At 48.2% G+C, this 20,379-nt stretch overlaps 1 protein-coding gene across 1 annotated transcript in view; it reads left to right on the plus strand.

The window, feature by feature from the left end:
* Window positions 1–12,458: 12,458 nt before the first annotated feature.
* Window positions 12,459–20,379, plus strand: part of nsmfa (NMDA receptor synaptonuclear signaling and neuronal migration factor a) — a gene marked incomplete at its 5' end in the record, with an annotated part of 35,928 nt that continues 28,007 nt past the window's right edge. The window contains one exon of the mRNA XM_080018422.1: window positions 12,459–12,529. Within this exon, the coding sequence (XP_079874548.1) occupies window positions 12,459–12,529 (71 nt within the window). The remainder of the gene's footprint in view (window positions 12,530–20,379) is intronic.

Here is a 20,379-nt window from a genome sequence, read left to right on the forward strand (position 1 = left end):
GGACGCTGCTCTGCCAGTGGGCAGACTGGTCATCCCAATCAGGGTCGGCGATAATTTCCCCAAGTGGATTATTTCATCCCCAAACTGCTCTGCCGGGGAGATACTAGGTGCGTATACCAATGCGACCCTCCCTCCCTCCTCCCCCTCCTCTCCGGCCATTCATTTTAATTTTGGTATGCTCCCATGGGCGGCTTCTTTGTAGCCTGGGTGTTTTACGGCTTCCTGTCGCCTTCTGGCAGTCTGCCGCCTGGATCTCGCGTCCCGGGTGGTCGGGGGGTGTTTTGGGCGGCCCTGCGCCGTGGATACTCCAGCGCCACGCCGGCGAGAGAGGAGCCGAGTCGAAGAGAAGTGAACTGACCTTTTCCTGCCTGAGACGCGGGACGGTGAAGTGCACACGGAGGAGGAGTTTCATCAGATCACCGCGCTCTTTTTCCTCCTCTCTGTCGCGCCTCATCCCTGTCCTTCCCTACGTTTGTTGTTCTATCTATTTATTCTGTCTGTTAACTCGTTTTTTTTGTTTTTTTTCCATTTTGTGTGTTATCAGATGTGGAAAGTGACGACTACTACTACTTCTACTCTCATCATGGTATCTGAGTACTTTATTGAATAACTTTTAAATATTACTTGATTTATTTTCTAACCAAACATTTTCAAATACAGAGCCAATAATGGCAAAGGGTTTTTTTTATATACACCGATCAGCCACAACATTAAAACCACTGACAAGGGAAGTGAATAACATTGATCATCTGGTTCCAAGACACCTGTCAAGGGGTGGGATATATTAAGCAGCAAGTGAACAGTCAGTTCTTGATGTTGATGTGTTGGAAGCCGGAAAAATGGACAAGCGTAAGGATCTGAGCCACTTTGACAAGGACCAAATTGTGATGGCTAGACGACTGGGTCAGAGCATCCCTGAAACGGCAGGTCTAGTGGGGTGTTCCCGGTATGCAGTGGTTAGTAGCTACCAAAAGTGGTCCAAGGAAGGACAACCGGTGAACTGGCAAGAGGGTCATGGGCGCCCATGGGCTCATTAATGCACGTGGGGAGTGAAGTCCAGCCCGTCTGGTCCGATCCCACAGAGGAGCTACTGTAGCCCAGATTGCTGTAAAAGTTCATGCTGCTATGATAGAAAGGTGTCAGAACACACAGTGCATCACAGCTTGCTGCGTATGGGACTGTGTAGCTGCAGACCAGTCAGAGTGTCCATGCTGACTGTGTATCTTTTGATACAAGGAAGAAATCAATTGTCAGCTGATATATGGTGACGTCATTGAGGAATAATTTTCTTGCTTTTGGCGTCTGTCTGTCTGTAGAGAGCAAGAGCACACAGACACACACACAGGTCTAACTTAATTTGGTAGTGGTTAATCAAGCAAGGGTACGTTCAGCTGGGTATAAACAAATACGAACAGGCCTCCATAATCAGTCTGCCTGCGGGAAGACGGTCGTCCCGAGCCTCAGGATCTCGTTCGTCCGCCGTCCGGCGCTACGGCGGAGAGGGCGTCGTTCAATCCAAAAATCCATTCAACGTTAATGACGTGTAGGCTCTTCTATTTCAATGTACTGTGTATTACATAGGAAAACGGACAACAAAAAGGAGTGGTTAAAGAGCCGCTTGCAGCTCCAGAGCCGTGGTTGTTGACCACTCGACTCCTCCCTTTCTCTTTTCACACCCTCTCCCTACTTTGTTATTCGTTTTTTTTCCATTATGATGTATGCGTTTCAGAACAGAATCGTATTCAGAGATAATAAAGACACAAAGATAAACAAGCCAATACACTCTGTTTGACAAAATATGCTCTAATATACAGTATGCATAGATAATCATGTGCATAATCTACATTTCTACAATGGAGGCAAGGTCTTAAATCGAGGTTCGCATCAACCCTGGACATCCAGGGCAGAGAAAGGAAATATGAAACATTCAATGTTCTCATTGTTCTTCTTCGCTCCCACCACCGCCGCCGCCGCCGCCGCTCCCTCATCAACCTCCACCTTAGCCGCTCCGTCCCTCTATTTCCTAATGTTTCCCTCAGAGCCTCCCCGACTGGTCTCTGCCTCCTCTCTCAGGGAATCAGACCATTGCTCCTCAGCCAACCGGAGAGCGGGAGAATGTGATAAGCGCAACAGTGGGAATCCGTCACTTGGGAGCGGACGATATATGAGCGATTTAACAGGGGTGAGGGGTGGAGGGAGGGAGTGAGGGGTGGAGGGAGGGAGACGTGCTGCAGTGCCAAGGTGATACAAGGTGGGGATAGGAATGGGTGTCACGTACAGCGAAGGCCTCCCTCTTCCTTCCTCGCTCTCCCACACACACACACACACACACACACACACACACACACACTAGTACACACACTTGTACACACAGCAGCTGCCTGAGCACCACTGAGGGAAAGCCGTTCGTCTTTGGGCCGATGCGAGGCTCCGTAATGAGATCGGAGGACTGTCCTGTTGGAGTTATGCCGCCGCCCGACAGCACGGTAAATCCACCTGCTTACGCTCCAACGAAGCCCTTGTTATCCACTCACCTCAGAGCGTGCGCCACGCCTCTTTCTAAAGCACAAAATGGGTTTTAATTACCGTTTTTCTGCCTCGTGTTGCCACAAATGGGTCTCTTAAGCAGTTCGATGGACTATCAGCTGTTGATAGTTGATGAGCTAGTGACATGCGCACGCAGTCACTAGCGATTTAGCTGTGCAACTCAAAATAAAAAGACGCTTCGCACGATGTTTGTACGAAACGTGACACGCACAGACACACACACATACACACACACACACACACACGCGCGCACACGCACACACACGCTTAATCGGTTAAATGTTTGCCTATGCATGCATGATGCATATATAAATGTGCTTGGTGTGCTGGTGGCTACAGCCTGAGGAGGCAGATGCAGCGTTTGTTCTCACTCCCAGAAACCCTCTCCAGGAGTGAGACGGAGGAGAAAAAAAATAGAAAATGCAGAGAGGGGAAAAAAAAAAAAAAATCTCCCGAATGAGAAATGTAACGGCTTTAAGTGGGGGGAAAAAAAAGAGAAGGACGGTGATGAGGGACTGAAATAATGGCCCCGGCCGCGCCGTCCGCCGCTCCTCGGCCGCTCTCATCATGTAAATTAATTAAGACTGCAGAGCGTCCGCACCGTCTCCAGGATTCCACAGGACATTAAGCGCTCCCACCGAAATGTCACAGGTGGGCGGATGACGTGACGTGGTGGGGTGGGATTCCTGCTAACCGGACAGAGAGTGACAATTACCAGCGCACTGCCGTTGTACAGCCGCGAGCAGAGGAGATGGGGATGAGTCACGACAGACGGGGGCACAAAGAGCAGAAGCCGTGCTCCCCGACGAGACGCATGTCGGTGTACAGCCAGGGCGGAGCCGCCCCTCTGGGGACGCAGGGTGGAGGGGCACACTGCTCCCAGATCAGGCTGAGGACAGAGAGACATGTATATGTAGTGAGTGTGTGTGTGTGTGTGTGCGTGTGCGTGCGTGCGCGCATAAATGTTTAAAGGACAATTAACCATTAACCCCGTAAGGACCACGGTTGCAAAATGACATCACTTTTACTTTGACCGCTTTTACCCAACAAACCAATGACCACTATCTCCAGGCAAAGGGAGCCCAGTCACGCAGACGGTGACGGTCAAGGAGGCCGTTTGAACGCTCGGAAGAGACCAGGGATGGGAGTCCACCACGAGGTTGTCCATACCCCCACCAGCACCAGCACTGGACGTACGCGAGGACCTCATGGGACATTAACCGTGAGGTCCTTGCTTACGTCCAGTGCTGGTGCTGGTGTATCCTAAACCCAGCGTCCCTAAATTTTAGGGTACGCTGCAAACATCCGCGATGAAGGACACACCAGCACGCCTTGCAGCAAGTGGAATGCTCATCTTTGCAACGGTCTTTGGGGCTGTCATTGTAAATGGACATGGCTGAACACTGGGACTACGACGAAAATTCATTTTTGTAAATGCAATTTATATTGGGGTTTTTTTTTTTTTAAATAACAAAAGACAATTCATGAAAAAGATGACTGTTGTGTGATTATTATTCATCATACTGTTAAGGCGCTAAATAAGCAATCAACCCTGCAAATGAACCCTGAGTTGTTCTGTATATTTGTTCAGACAATGTGAGTACAAATACAGAAGTTCTTTGTCATTTAATTTCCATAAAAAACTCATTATGATGTACATTTATTTTAAAACCCTTTCATTTCTGCAACAGAGGCCTCCTACAACAACATTGGAAAGGTGAAAAAATGTGTTTGCTCCTTTTTTTTTTTTTTTCGATATTTGGGCTCTGCAGGGTCAATGGGACATTGTGTGTGTGTGTGTGTGTGTGTGTGTGTGTGTGTGTGTGTGTGTGTGTGTGTGTGTGTCAGTCAGAGCAGCCGTCTTTGTGCAGTCCTTCACCTGTTTTTCCTCTATTCACTGTTCTCTATTTCCATCTCTCTCTCTCCCTCGCTCTCTCTCTCTTTCTCCTTGTCTCTCTCTCTTTCTCCTCGTCTCTCTCTCTCTCCCTCTCTCTTTTTCCTCATCTCTCTTTCTCTCTTTCTCCTCATCTCTCTCTCTCTGTCTCTCTCTCTCTCTCTTTCTCTCTGTCTTTCTCTGTCATCTCATTTCATTAATACGTTCCATTTCCTTTCTGGCTTTTTCCCCTCCTGTCAATGGAAGTTGTTTTCTCCCCCGTTTTGGGGGGGCTACTTGTCCTCTGTATTCCCCGCCCGCTCTCTCCTTTCCCGTCCGTCTCTTTGTTCTCCTGTTTGGTCGGATCAGTGTCGCCGTGGTCTCAGCCAGTCGCTCTGTTTTGTCGAGGTCGTTCCCGACATTAGTATTCAAAGTGGTGATTTGCCTCCCCGCTCCAGAGTCCCAGAGCGCCTCGTTCCGGGACCACCGGGGAGACTCCCACCGTTTGAAATCTTCATTCAGCGCCGCTGACTCAAAGCTGTGAGCGGGCAGCTCATTCATACAGAGGAGCTCCGTGTTTTTCTTTCGGTTTTTTGATCTTCAGTCGGGTTTTCTAATATGTGTCATTTTGAGGGGGGGGGGGAATATATGAATGCATGTATTTCATTTATTTCAAATAGCAATTCAAGAACAAACAAGTCGATCATTTTTTTGGGTCAAATTAAAACGTTTTTTTTTTTTTTTTTACTTCCGTGTACTCCTACTACCATGATGTGAACTTTGTAAATGCATGAAGATTTTGACTTATTTTGTATAAGTGTTATTATTATTATTTTTATTATTATTCTTTTTTTTTTATTATTATTATTTACCATAATAGGAATGGACTGATGCAGATAGTGAGGATATATTGGTCTGATATCAGGTTAAATTAGGGTATCATCAGGTATAATACAAAAACCTGGTACAAAGACATTTTGGAATTACTCTACGCAAAAACAGAAAAATACAACTAAAGCATATTGAAGCATTTCTGCTTAATTTCCGGAACACACATGTATACTGTAGTGCATGATGTACAGTAAAGAGGCGTCATTCTTGTTTTCTAACGGAATATTGCTTTTACTTGAAAAAAAATCGAAGATACTTTCAAGAGAAAATGATCGATCTTGCTTCCTGTTGTTCGTGTTTTTTTCCGGCTGATCGTGTCATGAGTGACAAAGTGTTCCGTTTGGGAGACAACCTTCGCTGGCGTTATGGTGGAATGAGTCATTTTGTCGAGACATGTATGAAGCGTTTCAGTGGTTAAAGTGCATTCCGGTTGTGAGATGAACCCGCCGCGCTGTGCCGCGCCGCGCCGAGCCGCGCGCTCGTAAAGACACGACTGTGCGAAGAGTTTTGAAGAAAAGGCAAACTCGGTATTGAGAAATGTGTGCGGCCACTCGTAAAAACCGTAATCAGGTTTCGGATGTCTGGGTCATATGGAGTGGATGCTTCTTCTTGAACGATGCTGGCGCCTCCGGAGCTCTTTAGCGACCGGAGGAAGGGGGAAGGCGCTCGTATGCAGAGCGTGCTCCCTGCACGTGGGAGCGCTCGCTCTTGGTTTATCGGCTACTGTAGGGCCGCGCCGCGGTAATTGTATTCGCGGCAGGCTCCTCCTAGTGAGATTGATGTGGAGGGTGGACCGCGTGCATGCAGAGCAAAGGCGATGAAAGGCTGCTGCCTGACCTTGTTCTGTCGGTTTCTCCTCCGCCGGCTCCGTGGCCTCAGAAGACAAGAGGATGAAGGAAGAGATTGAAGAGCAGAGTATTTGGCTGCGGACGTGAGATAAGATCCACGGGGAAGACAACAGGCTGCCAGCGAGCTCTCCTTCATGGTGAGCCTTGTACTAGCAATGACACAGATATGGCCTGTGTGTGTTTGTGTGTGTGTGTGTGTGTGTGTGTGTGCTTTGTCTCTCTGTGTGTGTATGAGTGTGTGTGTCCATGAGTCTGTGTTTGTTTTCTGCCTTTCTCTGTTTGTCTGTACTGGTCTGACTTTACTGTGTGTGTGTGTGTGTGTGTGTGTGTGTGTGTGTGTGTGTGTGAAAGAGAGAGAGCGATTAGGAGGGTGAAGTGCAGAATGATAGGTATCTCTCCTGAAGAAAAGTAAGCCTTGTACTCTTATGTACAGTATGTACTCATGTCTCTGTCTTACATTCAGTACACAAACACACACACACACACACACCCACACACACACACACACACACACACACACTGCATATATGTATGACGGTATGTATATTTATGTGGCAGATAATCTCTTGAACTTTTACACACACACACACAAACACACACAGGAACACACTGAATCACAGTGACATGTTTTGTGTGTGACATATTTCCACCACCTTCCTGCTGATTGTGCCATCCATCATCCGTCCACTCTTTGTGTAAGTGTAGATAATGGGAGCACTAAATAAGGGACCTCATGGAAAACGAGGCCCAACTGGAACCTTTTGACACCTTGTCATGTTTCACACTAATGACTGCGAGTGGTGAAACCGTTTTTTCTGTTCTACATTTTTACGTTTTCTCCTGCAGTTCCTTCATTTTATTTTATATTAGGTTTAATGACATGAGATTATTATTTTTATTGATTATATTAAATTAGGTTAGATTATGTTAAATCATATTATATGAATTATATGAATAACACCATAACATAATATAATGTAACATAATATATTGTCTTCTCTTTCTTTGGGCTGCTCCCGTTAGGGATCGCCCCAGCGCATCATCTGCCTCCAACACCTTCTGCTCTGAGCATCTTCCTCCCTCACACCAACCGCCTGCACGTCCTCCCTCACCACATCCGTAAACCTTCTCTTTGGCCCTCCTCTTTCTCCTCTTGCCTGGCCGCTCCATCCTCAGCATCCTTCTCCCAACGTAACCCTCATCTCTCCTGCGCACGTGTCCAAACATTCTCAATCTGGCCTCTCTCACTTTTCCCACCCAAACTGCCCCGACCTGAGCTGTCCCTCTAATGTGCTCATTCTCACTCCTGTCCATCCTGATGAAAATCTCAACATCCTCAACTCTGCCACCTCCGGTCCGGCCACCTGCCTTTTTGTCAGTGCCGCCGCCTCTAAACCCTACAACATGGCTGGTCTCGCTGACGTCCTGTCGATTGCATTGTATTTTGTTGTCTTTGTCGGCAATTTTGCATCAGCAAAGCCAAACGTTGGAATCAAAAATGTCTAGAAATATCTATAGGCATAAAAATGTACCAAGACCAAAACGCCACAACTATCACAGTACAGTATTATATTAATATGCAGAAGTAGTATGATAAAGGTTGTTGCTGAGTAGGTTCAGAGTGCATTATTCCGAGGTAAACATAATGGATACGTACAATCTGCATTGTGCATTTAGTAAAGCAATTTCTGTTTATTATTCGGTTATTTTTAACCGAATTCTGAAAACGAAAGTCACAGATTAACTTTGGTTCTCTGAAACATTCTTACATCAGACTAGTAAAACTATTGCTCTCTCCATCGGAACACTGCCCCTGGCGAACTGCATTGGTTTCATTCAGGCGGCGTTACTATGACGCTCCGTGTTCACAGCACAGCGCCTTCGACTCGGGTCCAAATCATTTTTTTACACGGCGGGCGTATGGTTTCCATGTTCCTGGAGGCCCGTCGTCGCGTGATGAAGTGAAACGCCGATGGAAGTTGAATGGTGACAGAGCTGATCCTGTGCAGCTGCTCAGGAAGCTCAGAGTTTATTGGCGATCCACGCGACTGCCCTCGTCCTGTCAGGATTCCAGGATCGCCCCTCGAGGAGCAGTGCTTTTATGGAGTTGTTTATTTTGGTTCTGGTATGACCAAACCGGTGACCCCACACACACACACACACACACACACACACACACATACAAAAGCACTACGTACAGAATGCGCTGGTTAAGCAGGTGACACTCAACCTTACACACATACGTGCACACACACCACAACTGCGCGCGCGCACACACACACACACACACACACACACACACACACACACACACACACAAACACACGTACATGTCACATAACCTTACACACATCCACAAACAGGTACAAACACACAAACACACATTTACTCGTGCACACAGTGAACAAACCTGGCGTCAACCTGCACTGCACCACGCTTATCATGCAGCTTCTTAATGTCAATGTCATGTTACTCACACATGTAGATACTACTTCTCTAGCATTCAATTTATCTGTTACAAAATTGTCTATGTGATTCTTGTGTCTATCTTATATACTGTATACTGCCGCTGTATATGAAAGAAATATGTATATGAAAATATGCCAGCATTTAAATAACTTTGGTAATCAGTTAACTTTTTACTATTTGCTTTTATGGAGTACAGCCTCCTCTGTCTGCACTAAGATTGTAGTCCCAGTAATATCACATTATTACATTAAATTGCACGGAACACGGCACTAAAGACCACATTTGATGGCATTACTGGTTGCGTCCATTCAGGACAATTCAAATGAGTATTCTAGAATTATCAATAGATTTTAGAACATGTGTATAAACACACACACACACACATATAAACACACATATACACACACATACACACACACAGTGGGTTCCTTGAATGTAATGTTTACAGTTGTACCCTCCTATGAGCTCTGTTCCATTTCAGTACCATAGTCCAATAGAACTGGTTGAAGAGGTGGAAGATGCCCACACATCCACCTCAAAAGGCTACGGATGTCAAGGCCACACAGAAACATTGATTTACCGCCATGGATCTGAGGAACCGTGCCAGTGAGTGCCATACTGAGCTCTACATGTATTTGACCTTCTCAGCAAAGGACAACGCCTTAATTAAATCACGGGGGTTATTCCTAAAACTGAAAGCCTTGTGTGCTGCACAAATAAAAGAGGCTGTTAAACTCCACAGGGCATTGCAAAAATGTTTTTTTAAGCCCCAGTCATACATATACATACAATTTGGTATACAAATTAAAAATTTGCATTGAAATCGTTCCATAGACAGTCATGATGGTCAGCATCAGCTTATATCCGTGATAAATTATTACTCAAAAATTGAAGGAGGAGGACTTAACCCTAACTCTCACCCCAACCCTAACCTTTCACATGTTTAACATTGGGATTGTTTCCCTAGGTGGTTTTAAATTACTTATATAATATTAGTAGAATATATCATTGACACTATTTATTGTACCTGGTTTAAAAAGGGTTAACACTCTCAAAATCCTTTTCAGATGCTATACACATAATAGATATGTAAAACACATATTACCAATGTCGTAATCTAGAACTACACTTGCCATTTGCCACTCAGTCAGTTTTCTTATTTTATAATCCTTTGCATGTCTGATATTGTTTGTTATGCAGGTTATTGCATGAAAGCTCTTTAAAGACACAATAATGGCCGCTGCGGACAGAGACTATCAATCAAACTATCAATATTTCATTCACATCCCTCAGAAAGGCGTCATTATTCTTTCAAGTTGGAAAAACACCAAAACGTGATAGATTCTTCAACACACACTGGGCCCGCGTTGTCTTTTTTTCCCGTCAGTGTGGATTCATTCGGAGTGACACTCTTGTCACCGGCCGTTGCGACCAGAGCAGACTCCATTATCGATCTGAAATCTCATCAGTCACATTGCGTGTGCGTCTCGGGGTCAGGTGAGGCGCTGACGCCCAGGGGAGAAGGGAATTAACGGCCGCGTCCGTCTCCGTTTCCATAGTCTCGCACGTTTTTTTTTTGTTTTTTTTGTTTGTTTTTACACCGTCCGGTCCCTGTCGCTTCGTTGAATCTTAATTCATAGTTGGTTTTCAGGCAACATAAGCCGCTCATTCCTTTATCCAACAGCATAACGCCATTCTGCCCGAAAGTGTATTTATTTGTGGGGCTTCTGTGCACACGGCTGCATTTTCTCTCCGGGTTTTTTTTGGGTTTTTTCGCACCTGCAGTCTGTGCTTTTCATTCACCCCTGAAGCTCCGCCTCCCGCCGCCGTTATCTGCAGTGTGCCCTTCTCTCCCCTGTCCTCTGGTCCGCACGCCACGTGGAGCCGCCTTGTCCTGTCCTGTCCTGAACTGGCTCCATTCATCTCCTCCTCCTTGCTCTCCTTCATTCACGCTCTGCCTTTCCCTACTCCACTCTCTCCCAGGCTGTTGTGTGTGTGTGTGTGTGTGTGTGTGTGTGTCTGCAGTCTTGTCATCCGTCCATTCATCCCTCCCATCCTTAAGATTGCTCATCTAGAGTGTGTCCCCCCCCCCACCCCCACCCTCCCAAGTCTCCTCAGAGCTGCCTGGAATTATTTACTGCTTAATGGCCTATACAGCAGCTCACACCAGCCCAAGGGGGCTTTGCTTCTTTTTTTTTAATTGATTTTCATCCCTTTTGTCTTGTGCATGCGTGCGTGCTTGTGTGTGTGCTTGTGTATGTGCGCGTGCGTGCGCGCGCGTGTGTGTGTGTCAGATACAGATACAAAGCACAAGGATGTTTTGCTCATTTGAGTTTCTCGATGGACAGTGGAACAATGACCTGTGGAGGGACTGATGAAATGATAGATTGGGTTAGGGTTAGGGTTATGTTAAAAATGCTGATGGGACATGAGCGGGTGCTTTGTCATGTGTCCTGTTGTATTTGTGTCGTAGCTACAGTCTTGGTGCGCCGTGTCATGTGGTTCGTGCGTTTGTTTGTTATTGTTGTTGTTGTTGTGAGCACAGGTTTATTTTGAGTCTACTATAGAACTCCCCAAAAAAAATGTCCTTTGTAAATACGCCCACATGCAGCTAAAAATTGACTAGAATATATCAAAACGAATGTATAAACTGGGAATTAACCTTAACGAAAGCCGTGACAGCACACATTCGGTTCCCTAAACAGGTAAATGTCAGTTATTATCTGTCATATTAAAGAAATGGCTCCTTTGATGGGAGACCTGACAGCAACACAGACCGGCGATGATCATTGTGAGGACGTCTCAGTGCCAGAGAGAGAGAGAGAGAGAGAGAGAGAGAGGGAACAGAGGGTTGAGAAATAAAGGAAAAATGTGAGGATAGACAAAAAAACAGGTTCCGAAAAAGGGCGAAGAAAAAGATGGGAGAAATAAGAAAGAAAAACCTGTTTGTCTGGGAGAGAAAGAGAGCGAGGGAGTGGGGGTGAGGGAGAGAGGGAGGGAGGGATAGAAAAAAAGAGAGAAACAGAGTGTGTGTGTGTGTGTGTGTGTGTGTGTGCGTGTGTGTGTGTGTCTGTGTGTGTGTGTGTGCGTGTGTGTATGTGTGTGTGTGAGAGAGAAAGAAGAGACGTCAGAGAAAGAGAGAGTGAGAGGGAGGGGGGTTGGGAGAGGGGGAGAGAACAGTCAAAGAGAGAAAAGAGAGGAGTGTGTGTGTATGTATGTGTGTGTGTGTGTGTGTCTGTGCGTGTGTGTGCGTGCGTGCGTGCATGCGTGCGCGCGCGTCTGTGAGGGAGAGAGGGAGAAAGAGAGACAGTTTCGAGAGAGAGACAGGGAGGGAGGGGGAGTGAGAGAGAGAGAGAGAGATGCGTGTCTGTGTGTATTCTCTCAGAACACGTTGAGAGCGGCGACGCGCCCGCCCCACGCAGAGAGAGAGCGAGAGAGGGTGAGGGAGGGGAGAGAGAGAGAGAGAGCGAGAGGGAGTGAGGGAGGGGAGAGAGAGAGAGAGAGAGAGAGAGAGAGAGAGAGAGGGAGAGAGAGAGAGTGAGGGAGTTGAGAGAGAGAGAGAGAGAGAGAGAGTGAGGGAGGGGAGAGGGAGAGAGAGAGACTGAGTCCATTCTGTTTTTTCCTCTGTACCTTCCGAGCGGGACGGACGCGCCGTGGAATGTGAACGGGACCTCCTTCTACTCCTCCTCCTCCTCCTCCTCCTCCTCCGTTTTTTTCTCCTCCATCACCTTTCCTTCCTTCTCCTCGCATCCCCCCCCCCCCCCCCCCCCCCCCACGGTGGCGCTTTGTAATGATCTGCATTCCAGCCCGCGTCGTTCCCCCATGCCAGCATGGGAACCGCCGTGTCCAAAAGGAAGAATCTGAGAAACGATGCGATATCGTCCGTGGCGGCAAAAGTTAGGTGAGTCCCAGTGCGCACGGCATCCTCCACCCAGACCTCCACCTGTCACTGCCCTGCCTCCATCCATGCATCCATCCATGCATCCATCCGTGCGTCCGTCCGTCCGTGGCTCTCACCCCCGGGGCACGGGTGCGCCAGACACCGGACCGGACCCTCCACCCCTGCCGTGCCAGTCTGTTCCTACCTCTCAGGGCGACCGGGGACGCGCGCATTTTGCACGCATTTGACAGCCCCCCCCCCCCCCCCCCCCCCCCACGCACGCGCAAACACGAGCACGCGGGTTCTCGCGGCGCGCGCGCGCACGCCAATTCCGGGGTCCCGACGCGTTTGGTCCCGTGCGGCGCTGTCCCGCAGGAGGCGTCGGGCGTGCGCGCACGCTTTTCCGGGTCCCTGCTGCGCAACATGTGCACCAAGTCCCAGTTAGCGCCCGGTCATCCCATGTGCATGAGGCGGTAAATATAGACACGCACGTGCGCGTTCAGATGTTTATGGAGGGGTTGTCGTGGTCGGAATCCCACCGTCGGCGCCGTTGTGACGGCCGGGACCCGCCGGTGGCGCCGGAGGAGCTCCGGGTGGCGTCGTCGTTGTGTAACGAATGTCGACGCAAAGGCAGAACGCGCTCCGACCGCGCAGTGCTGCGCGGCACCGCGCCGCGTCCCCACGGTCGCAGCGTCTTCCGTCGGCGCCCTCGTCCCGTCAGCGCTCCGGTTCGGCCGTATTCGACCTCAAAGTCGGGGACCCAAGTGCGTGGTGCCTCCTCCTCCTCCTCACCCTACTGCCTACTGTCCCGTGCTGATCTACTGGTGGTGTATTTGTGTGGTTGTCGGCCCGGTGATGGGGGTTCACAGATATGGCCACGCCACCGTGTGGGGTTTTGTTTACATGGTGATATGATCATGTAGTTCAATCTTGTCTTTGATTCACTTTCTCTGAACGCCACCACCACCCTCACGCTGTTCCGACCAACCCGCTCTGTCTTTAATATCCACTTCCTCTGCCGATGGTGAAAATGTCTCAGGAGAGAGCACCAACAGGTCCTCCACGACATATCCCCCCCGATTTGTGATGAGTGTTTTTGACATTACAACAATTTGTTATTAACGTGCAGGTTCCCACATCCGCAGCAGCCGAGTGACTCTTTCCGCTTTATTTCTAAGCTGTATTGCAGTCCTCCGAAAGCACGTGTGGCTGAGTGTGTGTGCGCGTGCGTGTGTGAGAGAGAGAGAGAGAGAGAGAGAGAGAGACAGCGAATGCGCGCGCCCCCTCTCATTACCCAGACAAATCCCACCGAAATGTGAAAATGGGGGCGAGACTCCGTGCGGGTCGATGCCTCTGATCGAAGGCGAGGCGAGGCGTCCCTCGCCGCCTCCCGCCTTGTGATGCGGGGCGGGCGGCAGGATGACCTTGACGTACGCGTGCAGACTTCCCGACCGTGTGACGGTGTCTCCCCGCGCACGCCGTCGCCGGATGGCTTACGTAAACCCTTTTAGCATTCAAGGCGATGTGCGTGTGTACGTGCGTGTGTGTCTGCCAAGCTCCAGATAGTATTTCTCACTCAGCGGGCGATTGACTGGACTGTCCGCTCTGAAGGGAGACCTTGGAAGGTGTGTGTGTGTGTGTGTGTGTGTGTGTGTGTGTGTTTGTGAGAAAGAGAGAGAGAGAGAGAGAGAGAGGGAGAGAGCTTGCATGTGCACCAAAATGTTATACGATAAATAAAGTTTGCTTAACATGTGTAAACTGTGACTCCACCAGCACCTCGGTCACACTGAGGCGTGAAGAGCTCTTGTTTTTCATGTATTTGTTTAGAAGAATCGGAATCACAATGGGGTTTACTCTCGCCGGGTACATTTACATGGACCTACACATTGGAATCTTTCTTCCGGTGATGTTTGGTGCACTATACTGACCATGAGCATTAAAAAATAAAATACCTTCTGGAAGAAAAAGGGGAATGAAATATACAAATAGTCCAAAAACAATAGTACATATATTTAAGATTTATAAATATGCAAATGCAATACTATGCACAGGATCAATTATTGTTATGTTATATAGGTTATAAATTAATATATGAATAATAATTAATTATAATTATGATACAATATGAATATGACCATGTGCCAAATAGCTTATTTCAGTATGTGCAGTGTTATTTAATGTGTTAATGTACGTTTGCTCAGCGTCTCATATTATTTCTCAGTTTTTTTTTTTTTTACCTTCATGACCTCCTCATCCAAGCACCACCGTGAGGCGAGAGAGCGAGCGTCCTCTCTCTCTCTCTCCCTCTCTCTCTCTCTCTCTCTCTCTCTCTCTCTTTTGTCCCCTATCCCCCTCATGCCTTCTCTCCTTTCCTCTCTCGTCCCTCCTCGCCTCCCTCCTCAGTTTCTCTCATCTCTCTCTCTTCCGCCCCTCTCCCCTCTTCTCTCCCCCCTGTCCGTCCTGCTCTGTTCCTTTCTTTTCTCCCCTCCTGCATTCTCTCTCCTATCCTCTACCCTCTATCCTCTCTTATCTTCCCTCCCCTCTCTCTCGCTCTCTCTCTCTCTCTCTCTCATCTCCTCTCCCTTACCGCTCCTCCTCTCCTCTCATCTCATTTAATATCCTCTTCTCCTCACCTCTTCCCTTCTTCCCTCTCTCCTTTGCCGATTTCCTTCTTCTTGTGTAACCCCTCCTGTCTAAGGAACAGTCCTCAATGTACCCTCTCTGTGTCTGCAATCTCGATGACATCTTTTTTTTATTATTATTATTATTATTATTATTATTATTATTATTATTATTATCCTCACACCACAGACCGTCACAGCACTGACTCACAGTCACTGACTTGGTGTGCTGTGAATTCTTCTGACACCAAAGTTGAGTGTGACCGTGTCATCGTCCCCAAATCCCAATCTGCAGCGTGATGCTGCAATCGACACACAGTTCATCGCTGGCAACAGGGAAAAATAGACCTTCATCCATATATTTAGAGGCCATATAAAACATTGATTCCTTTTTATGTTTTGGGTTTTTTTTTGTTTGTTTTTATATAATCATCTCCCTATGCACGGGCCCGGTGTCACAGTCCTCCATATGGCTTTGCTCTGTGCTGCTGTATGCTGGAGACGTGATGGATGAGGCCAGCTGCGCACACACACACACACACACACACACACACACATACAGTACACACACACGGCCGAGGTGCTCGCCCAGCTGGCTGACTCATGCATGACTCTTTTCCGCATTATTGTACAGTTAAATACTGGATACACAGGACAACCCCAGGTATTATATTGTGTGAGAAGATGTTGACACATGGACACTGGATGCTGTCTCTTCAGGTGCAGTTGTGTTGACATTCTATGTTTGTGTGTGTGTGTGTGTGTGTTTGTGTCACTATGTATACAGGTATACAGTATATATATCTATATATATATAGATATATATATCTATATATCTATATATATATATCTATATATATATATATATATACTGTATATACATATATATATAGAGAGAGAGGGAGAGAGAGAGAGAGAGAGAGCGAGAGGGGGGGTAAAGGAGGGGGTGAGACTAGGGAGAGAGGTGCATATCTGAATGAAAGTCTGAGTCATCACTCTGTTTTGTTCTTCTAAGCCTCCTTAGTTCTTCTAAACATAGCTGGAGGGACAGCGCACGCATACACACACACACACACACACACACTCACACACCAATGGGACCAGGGTTCTTGTCACCATATACCTCAGTTCCTGCAGCATAACATTTACCTGACCTAAATATTGTTCGGGTCTCCGGGTAACAGCAGGTGTTATTGTAGTTTTTACTGCATGGCAGAGGTTAGTCAGACTGATTACAGTAGTTAAACGTCTTGGAGACCAGTAAAACCAACAGACCGCCCTTAGACCACCATGTATAAATGATGTACATGTACAGTATGAAGATGTTGACTTTCTATATGAAGTATTTATGTTACTTAACCACATTGCACGATATTGAATATTTCACACCAAACATCTGCAATACCACCAAAAGACAATGAATGACAAATCACATTATCTCTCAGCCCTAGTGTGTGTGTATGCATGTGTGCATGTGCGTGCGTGTGCGTGTGTGCGTGTGTGTGTGTCTACTTGTATACATGTTTTTCTGATCGCTGGTTATGAAACACCTTTCCTGGCAGCTCATAAGGAACAGTAAGACAGGAAATGAAGAGAGAGAGAGAGAGCGAGCTAAAAAGAGTGTAATCATATCTTGCATCCCATTTACCGTAAACTTCGAGGGCATCGAATTAAAAAAAAAAGCGTTTATATCTGTCCATCCGTCTCTCTCTCTCTTTCTCTCGCTCGCTCTCTCTCTCTCTCTCTCTCTCTCTCTTAGCGATAAGTGTTGTTGGCGGTGGATCAACATTCGGGGGGAGCAGGCTTGAGACGGCGGAGTGCTGCTGGTGAGGTTAGGTGATGATGCAGATGAGGCAGAAGACGGAGGGCTATTTTAGTCCTTGCAGATGTGAATGGGCCGTGGGTCTGGTGCGCGTCCAGACAGGGCAACGCACGCGCGCGCGGGCCTGTTTTTATTCGGGAGGTAGAGGCTCACAGCGGCACAGCGTCAACCTGCGCGAGCGGCGTGCGTTCAGGTTTGGTTGGCCGAGGCTGGTTTCATCATTGCGCCTGGGGGATTTGTCAGTGAATGTTCTCAAAAATTCGCCCAAATCTCACTGATTTCCCTGGAACGCCTCGTACGTGATCATCTGCCTTGGCCTGTTTTTCTTTATTCGTTATTATTATTTTTTCCAATCGGCTACGGATAAGAACGAGCATATGTCCGCGCGTATGTGTGAAAAAGTTGTCGTAGGCGTCGGGTGCTGAACACGGTTTGGGTGCCGTGCGGTCCAGCTCCTTCGGCACGCGGCCCTTAACACCCCTCCCGCGCGTCCCACCGAGGACCGGCGGGCGACGGGCGGGCCCCCTTCACCGGCTCCCAGCTCAAGAGTAGGGGTCCGTCGCGCGGCTTGTCTGTCGCTGCACCTGCCAAGAGAGAGCTGAGGGGGAAAAAAATGGCTCTAGTTGGTGCTCGGGAGAGGCGGATCCGTCGCAGTGAGGAGCGTTCGGCGCGGGACGAGGAGACGGGCTATTCAGACCCCTCTGCCGGGGGAAGTGATGACCTATTTGGGAGGCTGGCGTCTGTCCCGCCTCTAAATGATATTGCAGCAGGCCGTTGAAGCGGATCAACATCCAAATAGTCACGACAGAGCGGTGAGATAAACGCCCCGGAGGGATCCCGGCCGGGGTAGCTGGTTAGGTTCGTTTTGAACAAACATCGCTGTTCACCCCAACGAGAGGGGTTGGTGGAGGCGTGTTTACAGCGTGTTTAACGTTGTGCGTGACGCTTTTATATCTGGTGATGTATTGTTATTTATGATTAGTTGATCAAACGCCCAGCAAGCCTGCCTTTTTAGCGGTACACAGAGGGAGAGATATATGCGCACAGAAATTTTAGGCGGAGAAAAATATAAATGGCTGTGAACCCCCATCTCATTAAAAAATAGTGCTAGATAGATACCCGGAGCCTAAAACGCACGCTGTAAACAATAAATGAAGCGTCCGCAGCGCTGTGCGCCGCACCTCCAGCGACCCAGCTGAGTAAGGGGTTTTTTATCAGTCTTCCTCTGCGTCCTTCTTCCACACACCGAAAACTTTTGAGCACATCCGCTGGATTCTATACGGCTGCAAAGCGCGTCCCCAGAGGCTGTCAGCTTTATCGTTAAGTGGGGAAGAAAACAGACGGATGGAAGAACGAATATGAGAGAGATAACAAATATGCCACGAGAGGGAAGGCGCAGATGAGAAAACAACATAATTAATGTTTGAACCGGAGCAATAATAATTGAGAAATTAGAAAAAAAAAAAGAAATACAGAACAGAATGCAGGAAATTAGTTACGGCTTTATTTCTTTTCTATGGAGTTGCGAAGTTATGGTGCAGTAATTGGCGTGCATCCATTACTGTCACTGTGCGCCTGGATAGTTCGCAGAATTACTAGAAGAATGGGTTCAGGAGGTAATGTGGGTGCAATTTTGCCTGACTCATGTATCTCATAAAATAACAAAGTATATGGCTGTGTGTGTGTGTGTGTTTGTGTTTGTGTGTTTGTGCATGCACTTGCTCACCCATATACTCACTCGCACACACACACACACACACACACACACACACACACACACACACACACGCTCACATGCACGCTCACGCACTTGCACACACACGGACACACACACACAGGCACACACACACACACACACAGAGGCACACACAAACACATACAAACACACACAAACCCACACACACACACACACAGACACACACACACTCAAAATGAATCAAAAATCCTATAGCAATACAGGTAAGCAACATGTTTAATGCTGATAACACCATAAAGGACCGCTTCATTTAAGCACCTACCTGTTTTTTTCTTTACCAACTCACTAAACGTGAGGACACCGAGGGATCCAGGGAAATACTTTGCTGTGTTGGGTTGATGATGGTTGGGTTGTCGTGGTTGGGTTGTCGTGCCTTGCTCAAGGTCACTCACTGTGCTCTCCCTTGTGAGAGACTCTCCGCGCTCGCTTTTCTATTGGAGCAAAGTGTATTTTCTACAAAGCACAAAGGAGCTCTCAGCCAGGTTTTCTCCACATATAATTACCAACCAGGGCCGGCGTGCAGATCATTGCTGGGTACAGTGTACGCATGGAGAGGGGGGGAGGGGACGCCTCGCTCCCTCTCCGTGCGTAATGGGGACTCGGAGAGTGCCCCGTTCCTCCAAATAAAACAAATAAAGAGCCTCATTCATCCCTGGGTGTCTAATGGCGAATGCGCCACGTTTAATTATGTAGACCCCAAATATTGTGTAATCGATCCGTTTTGGGTGGGAATCTCCAGGGTGGGGAAACCCTCCGGAGGTGGCCTTTAAAATGAGGTGTGGAGAGTTTTTTAACAGTTGAAGACGCGCCGGTCGCCGGTCGGCCTGCACCTTCCGCCGTGAACTATCTCGCCCCTTTCTCTCTTTTCTAGATCTCCCTCTCTCGCTCTCCGTTTGGGCCTGACCCGCCCTCGCCCCCTCACGCTGCTGCTTCTCCGTATCCCACCACCCGCTCCGTCGAACTGAATTACTTTGCCGAGCGCCCTCCCTCCTCCCACATTGTCTCGTGGGCTCGTTGGGTTTCTCGCTCTTCTGTGTTTCGGGTTTGCTTTCCCGGCGACCCGCAAAAAGGGGGAAAACTAAATACGGAGGGAGAGGAGGGTTTTTTGTGCGACGACGAGACGGAGTCGGCCTTTGCTTCGCAACCTCTCCAACTCGCTTCCCTCTCATGTATAATATATGCTCTCGAGCCTCCGCCGCCATTGTTTCTTTCCAAACAGGACGCCAGGCCTCTTGAATAATAAAAGGGGTGGGGGGGGGGGTAAGATGAAAAACGTCTGAGAGCTTTGGAAAGACACCTGCTGATTATCTATGAGTCTGGACCGGATTACCGCCGAGCTGGTCTCGACAGGCCCCGGCCTGGCACCCAATCGCCAGCCCGCGTAAACACATGGGGGCCGTTCCCGCTCTGTCAATTTAATAGTCGCTAAATATGCAAACAAGCGCACCCCTGCACGCGTGCACGCACACACACACACACACACACACACACACACACACACGCAAGCACGCACGCACACACACACAGTATCGAAAAGGCGGAAGCAGAAGAGGATTTCTGGCGGCGGCGACGTGATGGTCTTGCAGGGAACCGGGGGACGCTGTGGCGTAACTCTCTTACACTAGGAATGGAACCTCGGCGGGACAGGGGGGACATCCTCCAGCGAAGGTTT

This window comes from Zeus faber, assembly GCF_960531495.2.
Source record: "Zeus faber genome assembly, chromosome: 17".
NCBI lineage: Eukaryota > Metazoa > Chordata > Actinopteri > Zeiformes > Zeidae > Zeus > Zeus faber.